We start from the raw sequence: 20784 nt of genomic DNA on the forward strand, positions 1-20784 counted from the left end.
CAGAAAGATATAAAATAAGAATATTGATATCAACATATTAGGAGCTATAAACAATATGGGTAATTCAAGCATGTGAAAGTGTTTAATCATATTTGCTCTCAAATGAATTTTATTATGGTTCTATTGTTCTATGAAGTTAGGTTTTTATGATGTTATGAAAGAGAATTTAGATGTCTAACAGTATGCAACTATTTAACAGGTTTCAGCTGTCTTTGTTTCAACTGGCTATGCATAAAAACAGTTGAAGAGCAAGCATGTAAAATCAGTTCTTGGAGTTAAACAACAACTGAAACTGGATTTGATAACTTTATTTTCTTGAATATTTGATCATCTTATCAGTGGTCTTTCCACTGTGCCAGGCATGTTCAACCTACAGCCTCTGGAGGTTATGGAGAGTTATGTTAGAGGTATTGGGACAGCGCAGATCATTTTGTAGCTCAATCTTCTGAGACAACTCAGGATACTTGGCAAGTAAGGGCGAAGGTGATCTTTCTGGGATAGCAGCAACCTTCGTTTGGCTCTCATCTTTGTGGGACACCTTGTTTTTTCCCCCTTCACAGTACCTATTTTCATCCATCATATGATGTGACAAGAGGAGCTGAAAGAAAATTGTGAAACAAGAGGACACCAAGGAAAATAATTCACCTGATCCAGAGTTCTTTGTGGCCCTGAGATGACCTCAGGAAAGAGGGCTGCTAGGAACTGGCTTTATTAATTGTTCTAGTGGCAGCAGCTTACTCTTGCCTTTTTCCCACACCTGTGTAAAGGGACATGGAGACCTATCTATGTGTGTGCACTGTGTACCACAAATGCAGTGCATCAGATCTGCTGTGAGAGTGCAAGTTCAAGACTTGAACTTCAGATCTGTACAGGAAATCAACTTGGAGATCAAACAGCAAGGCACCAGGGTCATGAAGCATCTGTTTGGGAGACAGTGTAAAGTGTTGGTCATAGATGACATTTTGGGGAATATGGAGTAGGCATAGAAACCAGAGGGTTGTTGAATTGTAAGTCAAACTGAACTGCTGTATAACAGGTTATATCCTTTGACCACTCATCAACTGCAAACTCTTCAAGATGTTTTTCTCTGATTGCCAGCATTGACACTGTCTTGTGTAGGTTCTTCATCAGCAGGTGTCATCAAATTACAAAATCATCTTGAATGATAGTGATGTAGTCACATGTGGTGACGGGTAGATAGGCAGCTATGCTATTTTTATCACTTGAGCCCATTTTGTCTCGTCTGCTTCATCACAGAGGTGCAGCCGTTTAGGTAAATCGGTCAGAGAGGCTTAATCTTTGTACAATTCTGCAAGTCGAGTCGAGTGATGAAGTGCTTTCCAGCAGCACTTGGATGAATATATTGCTGTAGAAGAAACTTCACAGCATTTAAGCACATCACCCTGGATTCCTGCCACCTCTGTCAGGTAAGTCAGCTGTATGTCATGGCTGACAATATCAAATGAGGTTGACAAGAATGTCTGGTGATGGGATGAGATCATCCAATACCGCTGCTGGAGCGGTTTGCTCTGTATCTTGGTATGAATCCAGTCCCTGCATGCTCTAGGATACTTGCCAAATTAGTTAGAGGAGCTTGTAGTTGGTCTTTGGCTAGCTTTTCTGAGCCTTCTGATAAACGAGAGGTATATACTTGGATGATAGTTGGCTAAAACATACTAGATTTTGTTCAGAGTTGGGCAATTTCCTACTTCCACCTTTTCTCTGAATGATGTGTTTCCTACTTTGGACAGGAACACAGTGCTTATCTATGGTGATGGTTTACAGGCCAGTGAAAAGATGAGTCAGATTTATGAGTTATGGTCGCAACTTTCTTCTGAACTCCTGGCCAACTTCTGGAAGAGCAAGAGCTTCTAGAGTGTACTGGTGGAGAATGCAGTGGCTTATTTTGTTGATGGATATAAGTGAAGTACATTTAAGATGTTTGGGAAGCTCTTCTGAAAATGCATGATCTTTCTAGCTAAGTAGAACAATTGATCTTGAAAGAGCTCAGTGTTCACTTGCTTTTGATTAATAGGGTTTAGTTATTTTGGATATCTCCTTACATTAAGATTTGGCATGTTTATCGTAAACTTACAGGAAGATTCTCTTTGTGTAAAATAAAATTTCATGCTCTTCGTTGGTCTTTTCTTTCATCGTATTTCTGTCTCCCTTCCCCCCAGTGTAGGCAGAACATCCGGAAATCCATGTGGATGACAAGGAAGAAGGTAGCATTTGGGAGGTGACATACCAGTGATCAGAGTTAGTGCAAAATAATCATTCGTCAAATGTCTGACTTGAGTCCTGTAGGTGGAAGGTGGTTGTCCCAAGCAGGCTTTGGGATGTTTCGACATCTCTGCGTCTCAGTCATTAAACTGTGTTTATTGGGTTGTTTTGTTGCTTGTTTTTTAAGGCCTTTGACTGCTTTAAGAGGTGACGTGTTTGAGACTGGATTGTAATGATTTCGCTCTTGGCATTGAGGCTGGAGAACGGTGTGGAGGTATCAGCTGCAAGTGGCTAGGACTTGTGTGGCAATTGTAGGAGACAAGTGAGAAGATGAGTATTGGGGCTTCTGCCTTTTTTGGCATTTCAGTTCCCATTTGCTTGGAATGTCAGCAAGAGGGAAGAGCAGTCTGCTTGGTTAGTATTCCGAAAAGGCAGGGCCTACCTTTGTGTCTCCTGCTTTTGTGTAATGCAGTGATAACACCAAGTTGAAATCCTCAAACACCACTGTCAGGGAATTGTGACATTTGTTAATTAACTATTCATTCTATTTTTTTCTTTTACTCTGTTTCAGTTTGAGATCCTAGTCCTGAAAACACATAAACACAGGCATATTTTCATACCAGGGCTCTGTGTCTGTGTGTGTGTATATAATGGTCTGCTGAAAATGTTCCATAAATATATATACAATGCAGGAGGTGGTCAAGTCAGCATTATGTTGAAAACTCTGCCTTTGATGTCAGTAGTTCTCAAACCGTGTTCTGAAATACTTTGGTAAATAGTTCAAAGCTGTTCTACAAAACCTCATTACCATATAATGTTGTTAATTAAAAGTGTGAGTATAAGTATGAATGCTGGTGAATAAGAAGTTTTAAGAGGTGACAGTAGTCTGTTGGCTGCCAGTTTTGGGGGATCTCTCTTATCCACACTTAGATTTCAAGTATCCAGTTTGGAACACAGCAAGTTAACATACCGTTTTATGGTTTTGGTAGAAGTAATACACTAAGTGCTATACACTTTTTCTTCTGTCAATCCCTAAAGGTGGGCTATCTGTGATTGTAGTTCATTCGTTGTTTTCTTAACATCTCTCTTGTTTTTCAGTTTTCCGCTGGGAATCCATTATACGAAACTTATTACAAACAGGTAGGTTCTTAAAAAAAAAATTAAAAATAAAGTGCAGTTTCCTCTTCCGCAAGATTTCCCTCTCTTTCCTTTCCCCATTGCAGAGCTAAACTTCTGTAATTCTCTCTGCTGAGTGGTAATGCATGCTTGTATAACTTCTTTTGACCTAGAGACAAGAGGCGTTTCATTTCTTATCTCTGCTTTCATGACAGACATGCTTCAATTGAATGTGAATTTTTATCTTTCAGGTAGATCCGACATATACGGGGAGAGTTGGGGCAAGTGAAGCTGCGCTGTTTCTTAAAAAATCCGGTCTCTCTGATATTATTCTTGGAAAAGTAAGTTGAAGGAATTAATGCAGAAATTACACTTGCTTAAGTGCAGCTAACATTGAGCAGAAGGGGTTTGCAAAAAGGAATTTGGGGGAATGCAAATCAGATCCTTTGAACATTAGGTTAACCACAGATTGGTAATAGCGCCAAGGTATTGTTCTGAGTTTCATAAGAATCTAAAAGGGAAAATTGTCTTTCGTGTAACATTTTTGTTGTTAACTTGAGAATTAAATAACATTGTATGTTATAACTTGAAAGCTCCAATGAACAGTTCAAAAAAGCATACAATATGAACTGTTGAGCTGAGTTAAGTTTTATTTTAAAATCACAATGGCTTTTATTTTGTATCTCAACAGATATGGGATTTGGCTGACCCGGAGGGTAAAGGATACTTGGATAAACAGGTAAATGAAATGTGCCTGTGGAGCTCTTACGTTACCTTCCACAGATTAGCCTTGTTTCAAGAAAACCCTGATATCCATAGTAGTTATCCTTAGCTTTTTTTTAAGTTTTCCTTTACAACGTGAGGTTTTTTCCCTAGCACTGCTCACATCCAAGTATATTACTCAGTGAGGCTTCTGGAGAAGTTTGGATCTAATTTTCGGTCCCTCTTTTGTTTTGTAAATAATCAGTGTGTGTGATATATAGATACATAGTCATTGAGTTTTTCACAAATACAAACTATGATTTTAAGATTTATTTTAGAAGTCTTTCCTGCATGAAAAAATATAACTAGCATTTCTAAAAATGGCTTAGAATATAAAACACCAACTTACTTGTAGATACGGAGAAATTTTTTTTTAAACGTTATTAATTTTTAAGAAAAATTAATTGACACTTATTTAATTATGGGAGAGGCCTTCTTAAAAACTAGCTTTGAAGTTTTCTGCTCTTTGTTCCATGTTATTGCAAAGTTTTTCCTGAATCATCTTTAAAAGCAGTGGGATAGTTGTCACTATGCAGTTAACTGAATGGGTCTAGATGTCTGTTTTTTCCATACTTTTCTCAGTTGTATATGTACAGTGTTAGTAAAAATCATAAATGAGTTATTGGAGACTGATTTAGACTGGTTGCTTCTTTTAATAGAAAACACTATTGTTTGTAGGGTTTCTATGTCGCGTTGCGCCTTGTAGCCTGTGCACAGAATGGCCATGATGTTAACCTGAGCAGTCTGAACTTGACTGTGCCACCTCCTAAATTTGTAAGTAATATATACCTAAATGTATGTATGTATCGTATGTGAACTAACGCTTCAGTTGGAACGCTGCAATAATCTTCTGTTTCATAAATGTCATGGTTCTGAGACTTCAGACTGCTGTCAAACTGTTCCTTAAGACAACTGCAGTCATAGCTGCCATAGTCCCGTCTGCCTGAGCAATATGTGCCAGCCCCATCCTCGACTGCAAAACTGATGCATGTATAACTGCGGTCAGCTTGTTCAGGAAGCTGATGTGGCTAAACTCTAAAGTTATAAAAAAAGAAAAGGAAAAAAAAAAGATTATTTTTGGGCTAGGTCAACAGGAGTGTAGTAAAGGGCACGACTGCAGCTTTGCCTGTAGTAGCTGCTGTGGAACCTTCTTTAGCTTGTCTTAGTTCTGTGTTTGGGTACCTAATGCACCGAAGGTCCTTACTGAAGTACTGTAATAGTATAAACCAGTATGACTTGTTTTTTCATTTGGGTCCATGTGCAGCCTTTTTTCTATTTTTCAGTGTAGTTAAGCTTCATGTCTATAACCATCTCTTAAAGCAATTAGTAAGGATTAGAGACGGAAGTGTGTGTGTGTATTTTTTAATATATATATAAATAAAAGATTCTTTAATTTTAGCATGACACTAGCAGTCCTTTGCTGATCACACCACCTTCAACAGAGACTCACTGGGCTGTTAGGGTAAGTGTAAAAGACAACACATTCCATCCATTCTTTAAAAGTAAATATTTTCCTTGTCTGTAATTTTCCCAGTAAGAGAAATTTTGCATCAAATATATTTCCCATTTCAAAAGTCCTCCCTTTCTGATGACAGACTTGTGCACAATAAAGAATATTGAGCTGTAGTTTTATATTTGAAATAAGTAATAAATAAATAATAAATTAAACAAGCCTTTGACAACCCCTGGTGTGATGTTTTTAAGACACAATGAATTTTAATCTTCTGCCTGGATTTCTTCCAGAATCCTAATAGTAGGCACTTTAGTGTTTGTATAAAGGAACCCCACTGAGAACAGCAAAGCATTTCACCAAATCCATCCTGAAGTATTAATTTAAAGCTTGAGTTCATATGTTCTAATTAGTATTCAGTGATACACACAATATATATCATTTGAAAAAAGTAACTTTTGATACATACATAGGAATATTTGTATTTAGTTAATTTTCAAATGCAAACATTTTCCAAAAGGTAGAAATTTAATAAAATAACTTCTAATGCTGGTTTTTTTTTGTTTGTTTTTTTTTTTTTTGTACTTGCATGTTGTACTTTAAGGTGGGAAGCAAATGATTTGGGAAGAATAGTTTTTAGTTCTACAGAGTTTGTCAAAGTTTGTTTAAAATCTGGTCAGCAGTGTTTTAATCAGAATGCCCTGTCCTTTTAGAACACTACAGAAACACATCTCGTATGCTGCATGTTAAAATCTCTTAGCTATCATAACCTTAGCTTTGAAATTAAGCTCCTAAATCTAGCTCCATGGGGTTTACATTTAAATACAGCATGGTGGCACCTGCAAGAAAGCTTGGAAATTTAGAATGAATACATTACTGACCAGTCTTAATTTCTTGCAAGATCTCATTTTCAACACTCACACAGGCACACTTTTTTACTTATTCAGGCTATTTCTTACCAACTAGGTGGAAGAAAAAGCAAAGTTTGATGGTATTTTTGAAAGCCTTTTGCCAGTAAATGGTTTACTTTCAGGAGACAAAGTAAAACCAGTACTGATGAATTCAAAGCTACCTCTTGATATCCTAGGAAGGGTAAGTACGCTGTTTAGATTTAGCTATTCTCTATTTAGCTTCTCGTAGTTGCAGTGTTAAATATTTAAATGTAACTTATCAACATAGATAAAATTTTGGCTGAGATTTTACATCAAGTGCATGCTATATAGCAAGAACATTAAGTAGGCTCTGAAGTCCTGCACTTAGAATAAGAATGGTAGTAGTAATTTGGGCCCTAGAGTAGATTGGCTTCGTTACGTCTGTATTTATTTTAAGAGCTGGAAATTTTGATTTTGGTTGTTTAAAAACGAGAAAAAGCTCTCTTAAGCCATAATAGCTTTTATAACATTATATTCCACTGTTTTGTCATTTTTCCAAATACAAGTTATTAGACATACCATTAAATCTATCCACTGTTTGTACAAGAGAACACTTTAAAACATCCTACTTTATTGTAGCTGTCAAATTGTCAAGTATTTTTTCATGTATATTTATAAATACTTCTGAGATCTGAGTTTAGTGCATCCACTGCATATTTGCAAGAGAAGCAAACCTTAAAGTATTTTTCTGCTTCCATTTAAAATATGTATTCTTTAATGTTTTGCATATTGATATGACTGAGAGTGAATACATTCTATTTAAAAGCTGTATCTGCGTTATATACTTTCATCTCTTCAGGAAGAACTGCCTCTATATTATCTACAAAAATCTAAGTATGACTTGTTTTAACTCTCTACTTGAATATTGTGACATACTCGGTCTTGAAAGGCTTTATATTTTATCTTGTTACTGTTATGATAGAAATGCAGGAAGCTTTGTGGACAAGATAGGGGACTGAGGAAATGGGCAAAGGAGATAAATCAACTAGCTTGAATTTGTACAGGGGTCCAGTGATAAAGCAGATATAAAGCAGTAATAAAGTAGAGTTCAGACGATTGAGCCTCAGTATTAGCATTCTGTCCACTCTACTGTACCGTCTCCAAGTTATATTGATGATTAAACAGTGTTAGCTGATGGCTGAGTATTAGAGTACACAAAGTTTTTTATCCTTCTAAATCTCCTGCAAGTTTCATTGACTGTACTTGACCTAATAATGAACTAAAGTTAATAGATCCTTAAATTCTTTCCTGTAGAAGATTCTGGGGGGTGGACATATTTTTTTGACTAAAAATGAAAACTAGAAATTTAGGAATAATGCAATTTAGAAATGTATTGACTTTTCTAAAATATTTTAACTTTCTTCTAAGACAAATTTGGACAATCTGCTAGCCCACAGCCTCTGGACAATTCTGAAAGCCGCCTCTGGATGCTTTTAGTCAGCTTGATGACTCCTTAATTGCAACATAGAAAGATGACAAACTTGCCTGTGTTGCATCCAGAATTTGTTAGAGCCAGTGTTGATTCATGTTGCCAGAAAACTCTAATCCAGTCTGTTTCATGAGAGACTGTTTTGCTAGGTCTAACATAACTAATGCGATCTTCACAAAAATCTATTAGGAGTCTTTAGAGAGCATGCTTAATATGATGATGATTAACATCAAAAGCACAAAATGTAACTTGTTCTCTAAATCATTGTTTTTATCATAATTGTTGTAGGTCTGGGATCTCAGTGATATTGATAAAGATGGTCACCTGGACAAGGATGAATTTGCTGTGGTAGGTTGCTTTTAAATTCTCAATTCACAGTGTGTCTGCTAGAGCAAATCATGCAGTTTTTTCTCAAGAGCTTTGCAGCTTTCTCTGCTAGAGTTGACTGTTCTGATCTAAATTGTTCACATGGAGCTATTAAATGATCTTTCTCAAATCCATCTACTGAGTCTTGCTTGTGTCATCAAGATTAAACTTTTTGGAATTACATTCAAAATTATCTGCTCTGGTTTACATCTCTTATCTTACTGTCTTTGTTTTACTAATATGTAAATGACTGATACTGGAAAATCTTGTTGCTTTTTCTTCTAATTGTTAACGTTATCTGACCTTTTTGCCTTTGCAGGCAATGCATTTGGTTTATAGAGCTCTTGAGAAAGAGCCAGTTCCTTCACTGTTACCCCCTTCTCTCATACCACCTTCTAAAAGAAAGAAGACACCTGTCTTTCCTGGTGCAGTTCCTGTTCTCCCTGCAAGTCCTCCACCAAAAGATAGCCTCCGTTCTACCCCATCTCATGGTAGTGTCAACAGTCTGAACAGCACAGGGAGTTTGTCTCCCAAGCACAGCCTCAAACAAGCACAGGTACAAATCTTTGGGTTTTCTCCCCCTTCCTTCCTTCCTTCCTTCTCCCCCTTCCTTCCTTCCCTTTTTTTTCTTTGTATCGGTAAACTGCAGGGAAAAAATAAAACTGCTTTTTGATTTCTGCATCACGTGAGCACTTTTCTGAAAACGTGTTTGTTGGTGGGTGATTTGGATGGAGGGAATGAAATTAGAATGGTAAGACTTGGAAGAACGGAAGAAGAGCAGGTGAATTTTAGTCAGAGTGACCATGAGGTAGGAAATCTTACGGGGAATTTTCACTTTCCCTAGAAAGTGAAACCATAGAAAGGTTTTATTCATATATCTGCTTTAGTACTAAAGAAATCATTAATCTACCTTCTAAAGCTCCTGTCTTATTAGCCTGAGGACTTAGTATGCCTAGTTGGGTCTGTATTTCCAAAGAGTGAAAGTTTTTCAACTGATGAATAGCTGTTTATCAGTATTTATAATTCAGATTAAAAGTATTAAGCTAAAACATTCATGAGAAAAGGGGAAATACCTATTTACCAATCAGATTTGATTGTGCAAGACGTTCAGCACATCCGACTGAATAATGTCGTGTATACTCAGTGTGTTGATAAAGACTGTTTATCTTCTTTTGAAATATAAAACTTTGTTTTACAGCCATCTGTGAATTGGGTAGTACCAACATCTGAAAAAGTGCGATATGATGAAATTTTCTTAAAAACAGACACCGACATGGATGGGTTTGTGAGTGGCCAAGAAGTAAAGGACATTTTTATGCATTCAGGTCTGTCTCAGAATCTCCTAGCACATATATGGTAAGAATTCCCTAGTAGCTGTATTTTTGTAATTTGCTGATCTGGGAAGTCTGATTATCCAGCCAGAATTGTGATCGTAACCCTAAAAAAACCAAAAAACAAAAAAAACACCCAACAAAAAAACCCAACCTCTTTTACTTGTCCTGTTGCCATACTACAATATGTAAGCTATATGGAAAAACAAGGGAGAAATAAATACTCACTTTGCTTTTCTGGGAGGGGAGTATAGGTCAGTCTGTGAATTGTGATTGTTCTTTGAAGCTCTAGCGCTCTAAATATTTTCTCAGAGTAATGCTGTTCTATTCAGTTAAATATGTCTAATAAAATACTGCTCTGTTTATGGAACTCTTTCACTAGAGTAAGCAAGCTCTGATGAGACTGAATCAAAAGAAAATTACATGTATATGTGTATTTCAGGCTTCTTGGTAGAGGAGAAATAAGCTTTTCTTGTTTATAAGTATAATCTATTTTTTACCAGGGCTTTGGCAGACACAAGACAGATGGGGAAGCTAAGCAAAGATCAGTTTGCACTAGCAATGTATCTCATTCAACAGAAGGTCAGTAAAGGGATTGATCCTCCACAAGTGTTGTCCCCAGATATGATCCCTCCCACAGAGAGGAACACTCCCATACAGGTAAGTCGTTGATTATTTGTAGATAATACTGAGCTTATGTGCTTTGAAAGTAATGGGCTTTGAGTATTACTTTTGTAACTTTTTTTTTGGTAATATTATGGTAAAGAATTGCCAATTTTTTTTTATCTCCTCTTACAAAATTCTTTAACATCTGAAAATATAGATTTTTAACAACACAAGACAGTAAGTAAAGAAGAATGCAGTAGCATATTCCATAAATGAAGGAATAATAATGCTGAGAAAAGCCTAGCATGAAAAATACTCCTTTGTCATAGAGAAGGCTTTTTTTTTTTTAAACTTCAGGGAATTGTTAAAAGCTGGCTTAATAGCCTGTCCTCGACTCTGATCAGTACCAGATTCCTCCCATGAAAATGTAAAATTTTTTTAATGGCTAAATGAAGAGTGATGACTTCCTAGTTTCTCGGAATTGGTGGTTGATTCATCCCTTGTAGCATGACAGTCCGTAGTCCTATATCCATCACTGTTAATACCGTTTTACTGGAGCATCTAATCTTTACTGAACCCTGCTTTGTTCCTTTCCTCAGTAGCGTGTTAGTGTATTTCTGAAACTTAAATTAATAAATACTTCTGTCATATCAATACATTCATCTTTTCTATAAATTATATAGTAGTTTCCTTTACTTTTTTTACTTTCCCTAACCAGAAGGCTTTTGAGCCCCTAAATATATTTTACTTGTTGCTGTTGCTCTGGTCCTTTTAAGGTTTTTCCTATATCCTTTTTCTATAGACTCTGTCAGGTTACTTGACCCCTGTAGGAACTGAGATCTCAGCACTAACAGAAATGCGTCGTGTGAGTAATTGTGACGTCCAAAAGAATGCAAATTTATTTACGTACGCTACTTGTAACTTTTTAAAAGTTTTTATTTCTACACCTTCTCCTGTCTCTTTGCTCTTGTGTTCTGTGACACTTGCTCTTGGCATGATGATAATGTTACAGTAGTGTGAAGTTACCAGTATTGGCTGTTGACCCGGTGATATTGCTTCCTTCAACAATTTGAGATGCATTGGCCTGTCGAAGTTCTTTGGCAGGCAACTCAGGCAACGTTAAAGTTACTCATGTACTAGTTCTCTGAAGCTGTGGGCAATAAATATACATTGGTGCGAGAGCTTTAAGCTTCCCATCATTTTCAGTTCATTGGATCTTTTTTTCATCTACTGTGGTTTTAGCTGAATATAACATGAAATAAACTGTGTGTTACTGTGAACATAGCAGATCAGTTTTCAGTTCATGTGCAACAATGAGCTGTGTAATCCTAAACAATGCAGCACCTTATTTTAACTTATTCCATAATCAAATTGGGTAACACCTTATTATGATCCTGAACAGCATACAGTACAGGTCTCTCAGCAAATCTGTATCTAGTCTGAAAATATAAAAGTGATTTTAGAAGCTTTTGATTTGCTAGGTTAAAGAATTAGTCTGGATTGTTGTTGTTATTTATGATTACTTAATGGCATATTAACACAAGAAATACTCATCCAAAAATGAGAACTTAATTAACTTATTTAAACTGGATATTCACCTACTGTTTCTACAAAAAATGTCACATTGTACTATGCTATCTGTTTGTGGTTTGTTGGTTGGGTTGTTGGGGGTTTTTTATATTGAATAAAGCCAGACTTTTTGTGGTTATCACAGCAATCTCGAACTAAGCAAAGTAAGCAAACTATACTTCTTTTTAAAATGCTATTTAAAAATGGTAGGTCTCCTGATTTGTCATACTAGCAGTGAGTACAGTGTTGCAGTTTTTGCTCAGTTGCAGTGATTTTTTTCAAAGATCTAGCAATCCTTTTTATAATAATGACAAATTTTGTACAAATGCTGAGATCCTTTCTTAAGAACTTCTAATGACAATTTTCTTGCCTAAAAAGCAAGGGATACCCTCTGCATCTGCCTTGATCTACACGTGAATGGCTGTAGAAATGACCTGCACTGCAGGAAGTCGGTTATAATTGCAGAAATTGGCATTAATTTGTGGTAGGGCTCAAGAACACTGAAATTACAATCTGATTTCATTAAGTTCCCTGGAAGCTTTGCTATTGACTGTAGCAGAGCTGGGTTTTTAGTTGTTGAATTTCAATTCTACTGTTGCCTGCAGTTTATTTGTTGACATTGTGCATGTGCTTTAAATAATGTGTATTTTGACTATCCCATCTGTTAAATGGGCATAGAGAAAATTCTGTCTTGCAGGGAGAATTGTGTGCATGCTCAGTGGTTGTTGCATAATAATTTGATGTCTCCCATAGAATTTTACAAATGCATATAATAAGGATTGTGTCCCACCTTTGTCCTCAGCCTTTGTAAAGAAAGATCTTCTATTGTGACTTGGCATTTTAATAGACTATTTCATTCTTAACAGGATAGTTCAAGTTCCGTTGGATCAGGAGAATTTACAGGGGTGAAGGAACTGGATGATATTAGTCAAGAAATTGCACAGCTGCAGAGGTAATTGTTGTGGACTATCAACAAAATCTTGGAGTAGGAGAACCAATGAAGTATATAGTACTGATGTGGCCATTACTTTTGTTTTCTTTTTTTATTTATCATTATTTGTCACTGAAGCTGGTGGCAAATCTCCCACTGATACCCTACGGTTAGCCAATTATGTAAAGCCAGCCTGGATTCTACCAGGTGACTTCAACAGATTGATTATGGAACAGAGTATTTTTCAAAGAATAATTGGTATGTGTACACCTTTACTCCTTTAAAGAATATATCAGAATATGGGTTGGCATTTTTGGCTGCGTGGTGTTTCCAGAATAATATTTAACTGATTTTTGCATGCCCACATGTATGTTGTATTATTTAACTAATCATGAATACATGTGCTTGTTTATCTTACAGAGAAAAATATTCGCTAGAGCAGGATATTAGGGAAAAGGAAGAATCAATCAGACAGAAAACCAATGAAGTTCAGGTAAAAACTCTGTTTATCGTTATTAGTTTTCATTTTAATCTAAAATAATATACGAGGAATTAAGCATTCTTTCTTTTATCTTTCCTTATGTTGCTTCTGGGCAAGTATTACATGTGCTCTGTGTCACAGTCTCTTTCCATCTTGTGGGCACTGATTTGTTTCCTAATGCCTCATACAAGTTCCTGCAGAAACAAAACGTATGCATGCAGGGAATAGCCTATGTGACACCGAAAATCTTTTGGAGTTTGCTAGCCTGTTTGTCTGTAGTTGATAATTCCTATAAGACAACAGCTAAATGTAAGTTATAAACTGTGGAATTTTCCTCAGGAGCTGCAAAATGATTTAGATAGGGAGACAAGTAACTTGCAAGAGCTAGAGGCTCAGAAACAAGATGCCCAAGACCGCCTGGATGAAATGGATCAGCAGAAAGCCAAACTGAAAGATATGCTGAATGATGTAAGGCAGAAATGCCAGGAAGAAACACAGGTGGTGAGTGTACGTTAATTCTGGACACGCTCAAGAGTATTGTGTCTTTTGTTGAAGAAAATTCTATTTATTTAGTGAATAAGCTTGCTTTGTTTATTCATTTTTACCATAAATAACAATTTCCACACAAATACAGAGGTCCAAGAAAGGATTTTGCTAACATAAATAACTTTCGTAATGGTCATAAATGGGGGGTTGAACCAGGTGATCTCCAGGGCTTCCTTTCTGCATAAACTGTTACTGTTCTGTGAATATATGAAACATTTATTCAACCCAATAGGGTAGTTGAGAAGCATTATTCCTGACCCATGAGACAGTCCATGGGCAGTGGCGCATATTTTGATCACTGTGAATCTCGTCAGTACCCTGAGTTAAAAGTGGGTTTTCAGGGGGATACAATTGCCAATGTAGCTAGCATGTTATCTTAATGTAGAAATTTAGTGTAAAAGGTCATGTAAGAAAGTGTATAAGGAGAGTCATACGCAACTGTGTAATTTTAACTCTTATCAGAATTAAAAATCAACTTTATAATACTTGATAAATCTTTGAATGGAAAAGGAGCCAAGTTCTGAAAACTACAACGTAACCATCTAAGAAACACCTTTTCATTATCTTTATAATTAGTGTGGTATTTCTGTTATTTAGAATATTAATATTTCTTGGTTTTATTGAATGTCCTATGTGCTTTTATCAAGGATTTTGTATAACATAATAAGAAGCATGCAGTTCTTCATATTAAGTTCTTGTTATCTTCCTTAGCAGTTGGTAGGTTGCTTTACAACTTTCTATTATTTATTATAAATTCATTATTTATTAAGTTACATTTATTTCAAATTTCACTCTGATTTTTGTAACATTTTGTTTCAGATTTCATCACTAAAAATGCAGATTCAATCTCAGGAATCAGATTTAAAATTACAGGAAGATGACCTTAATAGAGCAAAAGCAGAGCTGAATCGCCTCCAGCAAGAAGAGACTCAGCTAGAGCAGAGTATCCAGGCTGGAAAAGTGCAGCTTGAAACAATAATCAAATCTTTAAAATCAACACAGGAAGAAATAAACCAGGTATTCACTGTAGTTTATACAACTTCTTTTTTGCTTCTTGAAAGGCTAAGAGTTGAACATCACCTAGAAAGATTATTTTTCAGAAGGAAAAAAAAATACTGGTTCATGAAATAAGCCTTTTTGACTGGTGCTTAGTAGGTTAATTCCCAGTTTGAGTCAGGAAAAGTTCAACTCTGGTGGGGGGAAAATGCAACTGGCTGGCAACGATGTTGCGAGAATGCGAGAATGACTGTTATTGAATGTGTAACATACTAAAGCATTTTTCACTGCTTAGGCAAGAAGTAAACTTTCTCAACTTCAAGAGAGTCATCAAGAAGTCAATAAGAGTATAGAAGAATATAATGAAGCTCTCAATGGGGTTCACGGTGGTAGTCTGACGAATTTAGCAGACATAAGTGAAGGCCTTGGGCAGACGGAAAGAAGCAATTATGGAGCTATGGTAAAAAAAAAATTACTGCTGTTTAGTGTATTTTACAATAATCAGGTTTGTGACTTGCACCTAATCTGAAATAGTTAAGATGTTTGTTTAGTTGACTTTTGATATGTTAGCAAATACCATGATCCCTGCAAGGTAGCAATCTCCAGTGCAAGGCAGGGCAAAGATTTTAATGCTGGTGGAAAAACTGATTTTTAAGCTTTGGGTTAGATCTTGTGCTAGGATTTTGTGCCTCTGTAACTGTAACAGTATGGATATGTAAGCAAACTGTAATTATGGAAACAAAAAGAAAAGATTAACACTTGATTTGTATTTACTATGGATTTAGTAAATTTAAAATATATCGTGTATAGTGTACTAATAAATGTTCAGCAGGCATGCTACCTGTATGCCCTGCTTTACACTTTCTCTGTAAAAACAAAATGCTCAAAAGAAGAGAAGTGTAGATTAAGAACAACAATACGTTGAGAGGCGTGGTCTGAAAACACTTTAGTACTTATTTTCTGTGCTTGCATGGCTTGCATAAACACTGTGTTTAATTTCCAGTGCAAACTTCCAGATGTTTCTCTTATTTGCAAAACCTAAGAATCACTTACGAAGAAAACTCCAGTATACATTCATAGTAAATTTTTTAAACCATTATGTCCCTTTCCTGTTTCTTAATTCTTCCTTCCTCTTCCTCCTCTCCCCACCTCCCTCCCTCTTGTTCTGAGAAGTATTAATTAAGACTTCTTCATTTGCATCTTGTAAAGGGATGACAGAAATCCCGAATCTTTCTGGTGTTGGAGGTGGTGTAGGTGGGTAGTTGTTATCAGATATTTTTTACGTTACGAGTCAAATGGCTTTGATTGTCAATGGAGCTCTGTTGTACAGAGCACATATGGCTACTGTGGCAAGGACTGGTTTCATCAAAGAGACACAAAACGGACAAAAGACAGGGTTATGAGATGCAAACCAACGCGATGAAGATGTTTCGTAACTTTAGTTTGCTACTTGTTCACACTGGATTTTTTTGTAACTTGGCAAAGCTATAGGTCAGCCTCCGCTTATGAACCTCTCTACCATCAAAAAGTTGGGGTGCCACTCTTCCTGCTGTGTAATGCTTTGTAATATGAAATCAGCACTTGGAGCTTTAAGCTCAAGAATGAGTTCACAAGAAGCAATCTTGAGCATGACTACTCAGTAGTAATTTCTTGTAATGTAGTCCACAAATGATTTGTGGATCCTTTTCTTTTAAATAACTGTCTTACTTGAAGCTAAGCTGTAAAATAACTGGGAGAGAAGAATTTTTTGATAGTGCGTTGGTTGGGGTTTTTGTTTGGTTTTGTTATTTAAGTATTTGAGAACTGAATATATTTATATGAGAAACAGTTTAACCTTTTATTGTTATCTGTGTATACTTTTGATGTTCTGTGTAGCCTCAGGCTACATATTTCTTTCTACTGTGTAATACTTCTGCTTAGAAGCCACTTAGTCAGAAAGTTCTTTAGGAAGTCATTTTTAAGATCATTAAACAGGAACCAAGACACCATGGAATTTCTGTGAAATGGCTAACTGAGCATTTTAATCATGATAAGTTGCTGTAATGTTTCTCCTCTTAATTTTTAGGATGATCCATTTAAGAATAAAGCCTTGATGTTTACCAATAACACACAAGAATTGCATACAGATCCATTCCAGTCAGAAGATCCTTTCAAATCTGATCCATTTAAGGGAGCAGACCCTTTCAAAGGCAGTAAGTGACCAATGGCTTACCGAGACCTTGAAGACCAATTGTTGAGTAAATGATATTTTCACAAACTTTTATCATCTTGCTAAATAGTGGATAAAACAAATGATTTTTCTATTTTGTGTAGGTGACCCATTCCAGCATGATCCTTTTGCAGAGCAACCACCTGCTCCAGCAGGTAATAGCCCTTTTGATGACAGGACAGATGTGATATAAACAATTTGTAGTCAAACACAAAGATTTCCAAGGTTTCCCTGGCTTCAGATTTTTGGTTTGCATGTGGGAACTTAGAAACCTGGCAGAGTGTGCATTCAGGATCAATATGTTAATAACATGCGTGTAACTCTTCACTAAGTCCATAACCTTAATATAATCATGTACTTGTTCAACTCAGTAAATACCCTGTTTAGAGAGGTATCTGAAAGTTTATCAGATTTACCAAATCATTGTCTGTTTTTATAAGAAAAATTACATCAGAAAGTATGAGGTCAAATATAGAATGGTTCATTATGGACACACTAGGTGCTACATTCTATTTACCTAATACTCCTTCTAGATCCATTTGGAGGTGATCCGTTTAAGGAAAGTGACCCATTTCGTAGTTCTGCCCCTGAGGATTTCTTCAAGAAACAGGTGAAGAGTGACCCATTTACCTCAGATCCATTCACAAAACCCCCCACTTTACCCTCAAAGGTCAGTAATTTCTAAATCTACACGTAATAGATTTCTTTACTATTGACAAGCTTATTGTTTGCAAGCTGAAAGGAACCAAATATCACTAAATACTTTTCTCCTAACTGATGAAATATGATTAATTTTTGTCTTAAAATTAAGTATGGATTGTTAAGGCAATCAGCAGTTTGTTCTTTCCAGTTCCATGGTAATGATGTATATTCACCATGAAGATGCAGTTAGGTGGATTTTTTTTTCTCTGTTGAGAATTTCAACCCACCAGCACCCACTCATTCACACCATTACCTCCCTTCCATCGATGTTTCTATTTGTGCAGTCACATAGTGAATCGGATTGAGGAACTGATCTGGCTAAAGGATTACTGAGCCACCAACAGACAACAGAGCCAACACAGTGGAAGGACTGCACAGAACATGTTTGTCAAATGTATAGTCACAGTTCTTAAGCTGTCCTTACGTGTATGTGTGTGGTTGTTTTGGGGGAGGGTATGGATTTTTTGTTGTTTTTTAATTAATCCTTTCTCTCATCTTTATGGCATTCATTGACAGTTGCCACCCGAGTGTTAGAACCAGTATTCCAGTATCAGTCAGTGGGAGGTTAGTTTGTCTTGCAATATAGGTTTGTACTTAGATAACAGCAGACTTTTCAAACTGAAGAGCAACTGTAAACACCATCTCTTTAAAAAGAAGCGATATACAGACTCTCTGAATTGATAATAATGTAAATGCCTGACCTGAAATTCAGTCTTTGTTGCTTAAAGACTGAACACTTCTGGGTGTAATTTCTTATTTTGCCGTGGTAACTAATATTGCTCGTATTTCAGTGTGATGCACTTTTCACTTGAATGTGTTTCATTTGTAGGTACTTGGTGTTTTGTTCAATGCCATATCAATATCCAATATCTATCAATAGCCAAATGCACTAATAATGCAAATTTCATATAATCAGTCGATTTTATCCTACTATATGTCCACTGAACAGACTGATCTGAAATTGGAAATAGTTTGTCTTAAAGCAAGAGATTTTGATATGCATAAAAAGACAAGTGCACAGTACGCAGAACAATAATTATGTATATCTGTTCTTATTTAGCCTGACCCTTTTGAAAGCAGTGATCCTTTCACATCTTCCAGTATCTCTTCAAAAGGTCCAGGTAAGAAGGTAAAAATTTTCTCATGAAGATGAATAAGGAAGTGTCTCTTTATGAAAGAAGAATCAAATGCAAAAGTTGAGAATAAAGAAAGTGTCTTGTGAACTGTTAGCAAATATCATTGCGGTCCTATTACGGATTATGAAGATTAAGTCTTCATGTACTCTATATACTTCACCTTTCCCCCCCGCCCCCGGTCCTCCAGACAAGTGGTAGAAAACCTATTGTTTCATGGAACTCTCTTTTAACATCTCATACCAAGTCAAAAGTTTTGTACTTCATTGGTGCTAAGCATTCTTTATAACTCTTACGTATTATTTTAAATAACTTTTTTTTCTCCTGTATGTGTTTCAGATCCATTTGGAACACTGGATCCATTTGGAAGTGGTACTTTCAGTAGTGGTGAGGGATTTGCAGACTTCAGTCACATGTCAAAGGTAAAGGTTACAAGGAAAGCAACTGTCCTTTAAAAATTTATGTACAGATACTTTTTTTTAAGGGTGTGATATGATTGTAACTTTTCAGCTGACAATCCACTTCTGTTAATTTTTTTCCAATCAACCTCACCTTAGCAAAGCATTTTCCGTCTCAGGTATGGCAAAGTCTTACCAAGACTGGTAGATTCAGCAGGGATAAATCAACTTTTCATAAACATTTTCAAATACCAGAGGAGCAAATGAAATAACTTCTAGTTTTTACTTGTAAGAAAAGGTAGTTGTTGCAGATATTAATATATTCCAGTGTCCAACCTTCCTCTAAGTCCTGAAGTCTGCTTCTTGGATACTTCATCTCTCATTGTATCCTGACTTGTTCTTAAACTTCTCCAACAGTACAGGGAACCAGAGGAAGGTGGAAAACATGGTGTGCTGGCATTTCATAGCTCTTAACAGAATTGCTGTTTCCTTGGTTTCTTGGTATAAACTGAGTATATCGGGTATTTCAAATAGAACTAGGTCCGTACCTCCTCGTCTGGATCAGTCACAGTCTGCTGTTAGCTTTCTGAGATGGAGTTTGGAATTGATATCAGTGGCCCAACTTTTTACACTTAGTTCTACAATAACGCTTGAACATTGTAGAGTAAATGTTAACTAGAAAATAGATTATCGTATCACTTTGACTAATTAATCTTCTTGGTTTTTTTTTCTAACTTTTCATAGTGTTTTTGGTGAGGGTTTCAGCTCTCCACTAGGTGGCAGCAGTCTTTACAAATGTTGATGTGTTTCGTTTGAGTTAGAAGTTTTAGCAAAGGTCTGACTGCGAGCTTTTAGCTTTGCCTACATTCTTCATTTCAGGATGATAAATTTCCCTGTGTGGCGTAATTTTTTTGTGCCTTTTTTAGTCAATAGGAGAGCCCTTCACAAGACCCAGCTGAATATAGGAAACAAAATATGGTTTTGGAATTTTCCCTGAGCTTTTATAAAAAAGACAAATAGCTGTGCGTAACTTAAGAAAAGCTTGCAAAAAAGCTATCCATTCTGCAATCTACCATGTTTTTCCAGTTTCTGTCACGGTTCTGTTTATCAGAGAGAAGGCCAGACTGTAGTATGACCGTTCATTGCCAAATAGTAAAAAGTAGAGTTTTACTTCCTTTTATTTTTCTCGTCAGCTTTTTGCTAGGACTAAAAGTTCTAGAAGTACTTAAATGATTAAGAGCATAAGTACTTTTGAATGTTAATGAAATCCTAGCACCTCTGTCAGTGGGCATTAGCCTCTTACACCACTGACATAATTCTGTAAATCTGTCCTCATTTTTTGAAGTTAATGCTTTTACTTGAGTTAACTTGTAGCTTTCATGAAACAACAGATATTCAACAATGTGCTTACATTCTTTTTCTTTTCTTTTTTCTCATGTAGTCAGTAGCTTCAGACCCCTTCGCCTCCTCTTTTGGAGGCATGGGATTCTCAGATGACCCTTTCAAAAGCAAATCAGACACACCAGCGTTACCACCGAAGAAAAATGTCCCTCCACGACCCAAGCCACCCAGTGGTAAGGTGGTTTTCTTTTTTTAATAGCCAG

General features: G+C 36.3%; 1 protein-coding gene across 11 annotated transcripts in view; it reads left to right on the plus strand.

The window, feature by feature from the left end:
• EPS15L1 (epidermal growth factor receptor pathway substrate 15 like 1) overlaps nucleotides 1-20784 on the plus strand; it is a 240686-nt gene that overhangs the window by 1976 nt on the left and 217926 nt on the right. For 5 of the 11 annotated variants that reach the window (XR_012677563.1, XR_012677564.1, XM_075175496.1 and 2 more), the window contains exons 2-22: nucleotides 3322-3363; nucleotides 3591-3680; nucleotides 4031-4078; nucleotides 4780-4875; nucleotides 5501-5563; nucleotides 6518-6643; nucleotides 8201-8260; nucleotides 8598-8834; nucleotides 9477-9634; nucleotides 10113-10269; nucleotides 12651-12736; nucleotides 13136-13208; nucleotides 13536-13703; nucleotides 14562-14759; nucleotides 15034-15198; nucleotides 16804-16930; nucleotides 17052-17102; nucleotides 17481-17617; nucleotides 18710-18770; nucleotides 19122-19204; nucleotides 20622-20754. Coding sequence is in view for 9 of the 11 variants with exons in the window: in XM_075175496.1 (XP_075031597.1) it covers nucleotides 3322-3363; nucleotides 3591-3680; nucleotides 4031-4078; nucleotides 4780-4875; nucleotides 5501-5563; nucleotides 6518-6643; nucleotides 8201-8260; nucleotides 8598-8834; nucleotides 9477-9634; nucleotides 10113-10269; nucleotides 12651-12736; nucleotides 13136-13208; nucleotides 13536-13703; nucleotides 14562-14759; nucleotides 15034-15198; nucleotides 16804-16930; nucleotides 17052-17102; nucleotides 17481-17617; nucleotides 18710-18770; nucleotides 19122-19204; nucleotides 20622-20754 (2359 nt within the window). In the remaining 2 variants the exon portion in view is untranslated. Of the gene's footprint in view, nucleotides 1-3321; nucleotides 3364-3590; nucleotides 3681-4030; nucleotides 4079-4779; nucleotides 4876-5500; nucleotides 5564-6498; nucleotides 6644-8200; nucleotides 8261-8597; nucleotides 8835-9476; nucleotides 9635-10112; nucleotides 10270-12650; nucleotides 12737-13135; nucleotides 13209-13535; nucleotides 13704-14561; nucleotides 14760-15033; nucleotides 15199-16803; nucleotides 16931-17051; nucleotides 17103-17480; nucleotides 17618-18709; nucleotides 18771-19121; nucleotides 19205-20621; nucleotides 20755-20784 lie in introns of those variants that run through there. The other 6 variants (XM_075175494.1, XM_075175498.1, XM_075175495.1 and 3 more) reach the window with 5 other exon arrangements.

This window comes from Calonectris borealis, chromosome 28, assembly GCF_964195595.1.
Source record: "Calonectris borealis chromosome 28, bCalBor7.hap1.2, whole genome shotgun sequence".
Taxonomy (NCBI): domain Eukaryota; kingdom Metazoa; phylum Chordata; class Aves; order Procellariiformes; family Procellariidae; genus Calonectris; species Calonectris borealis.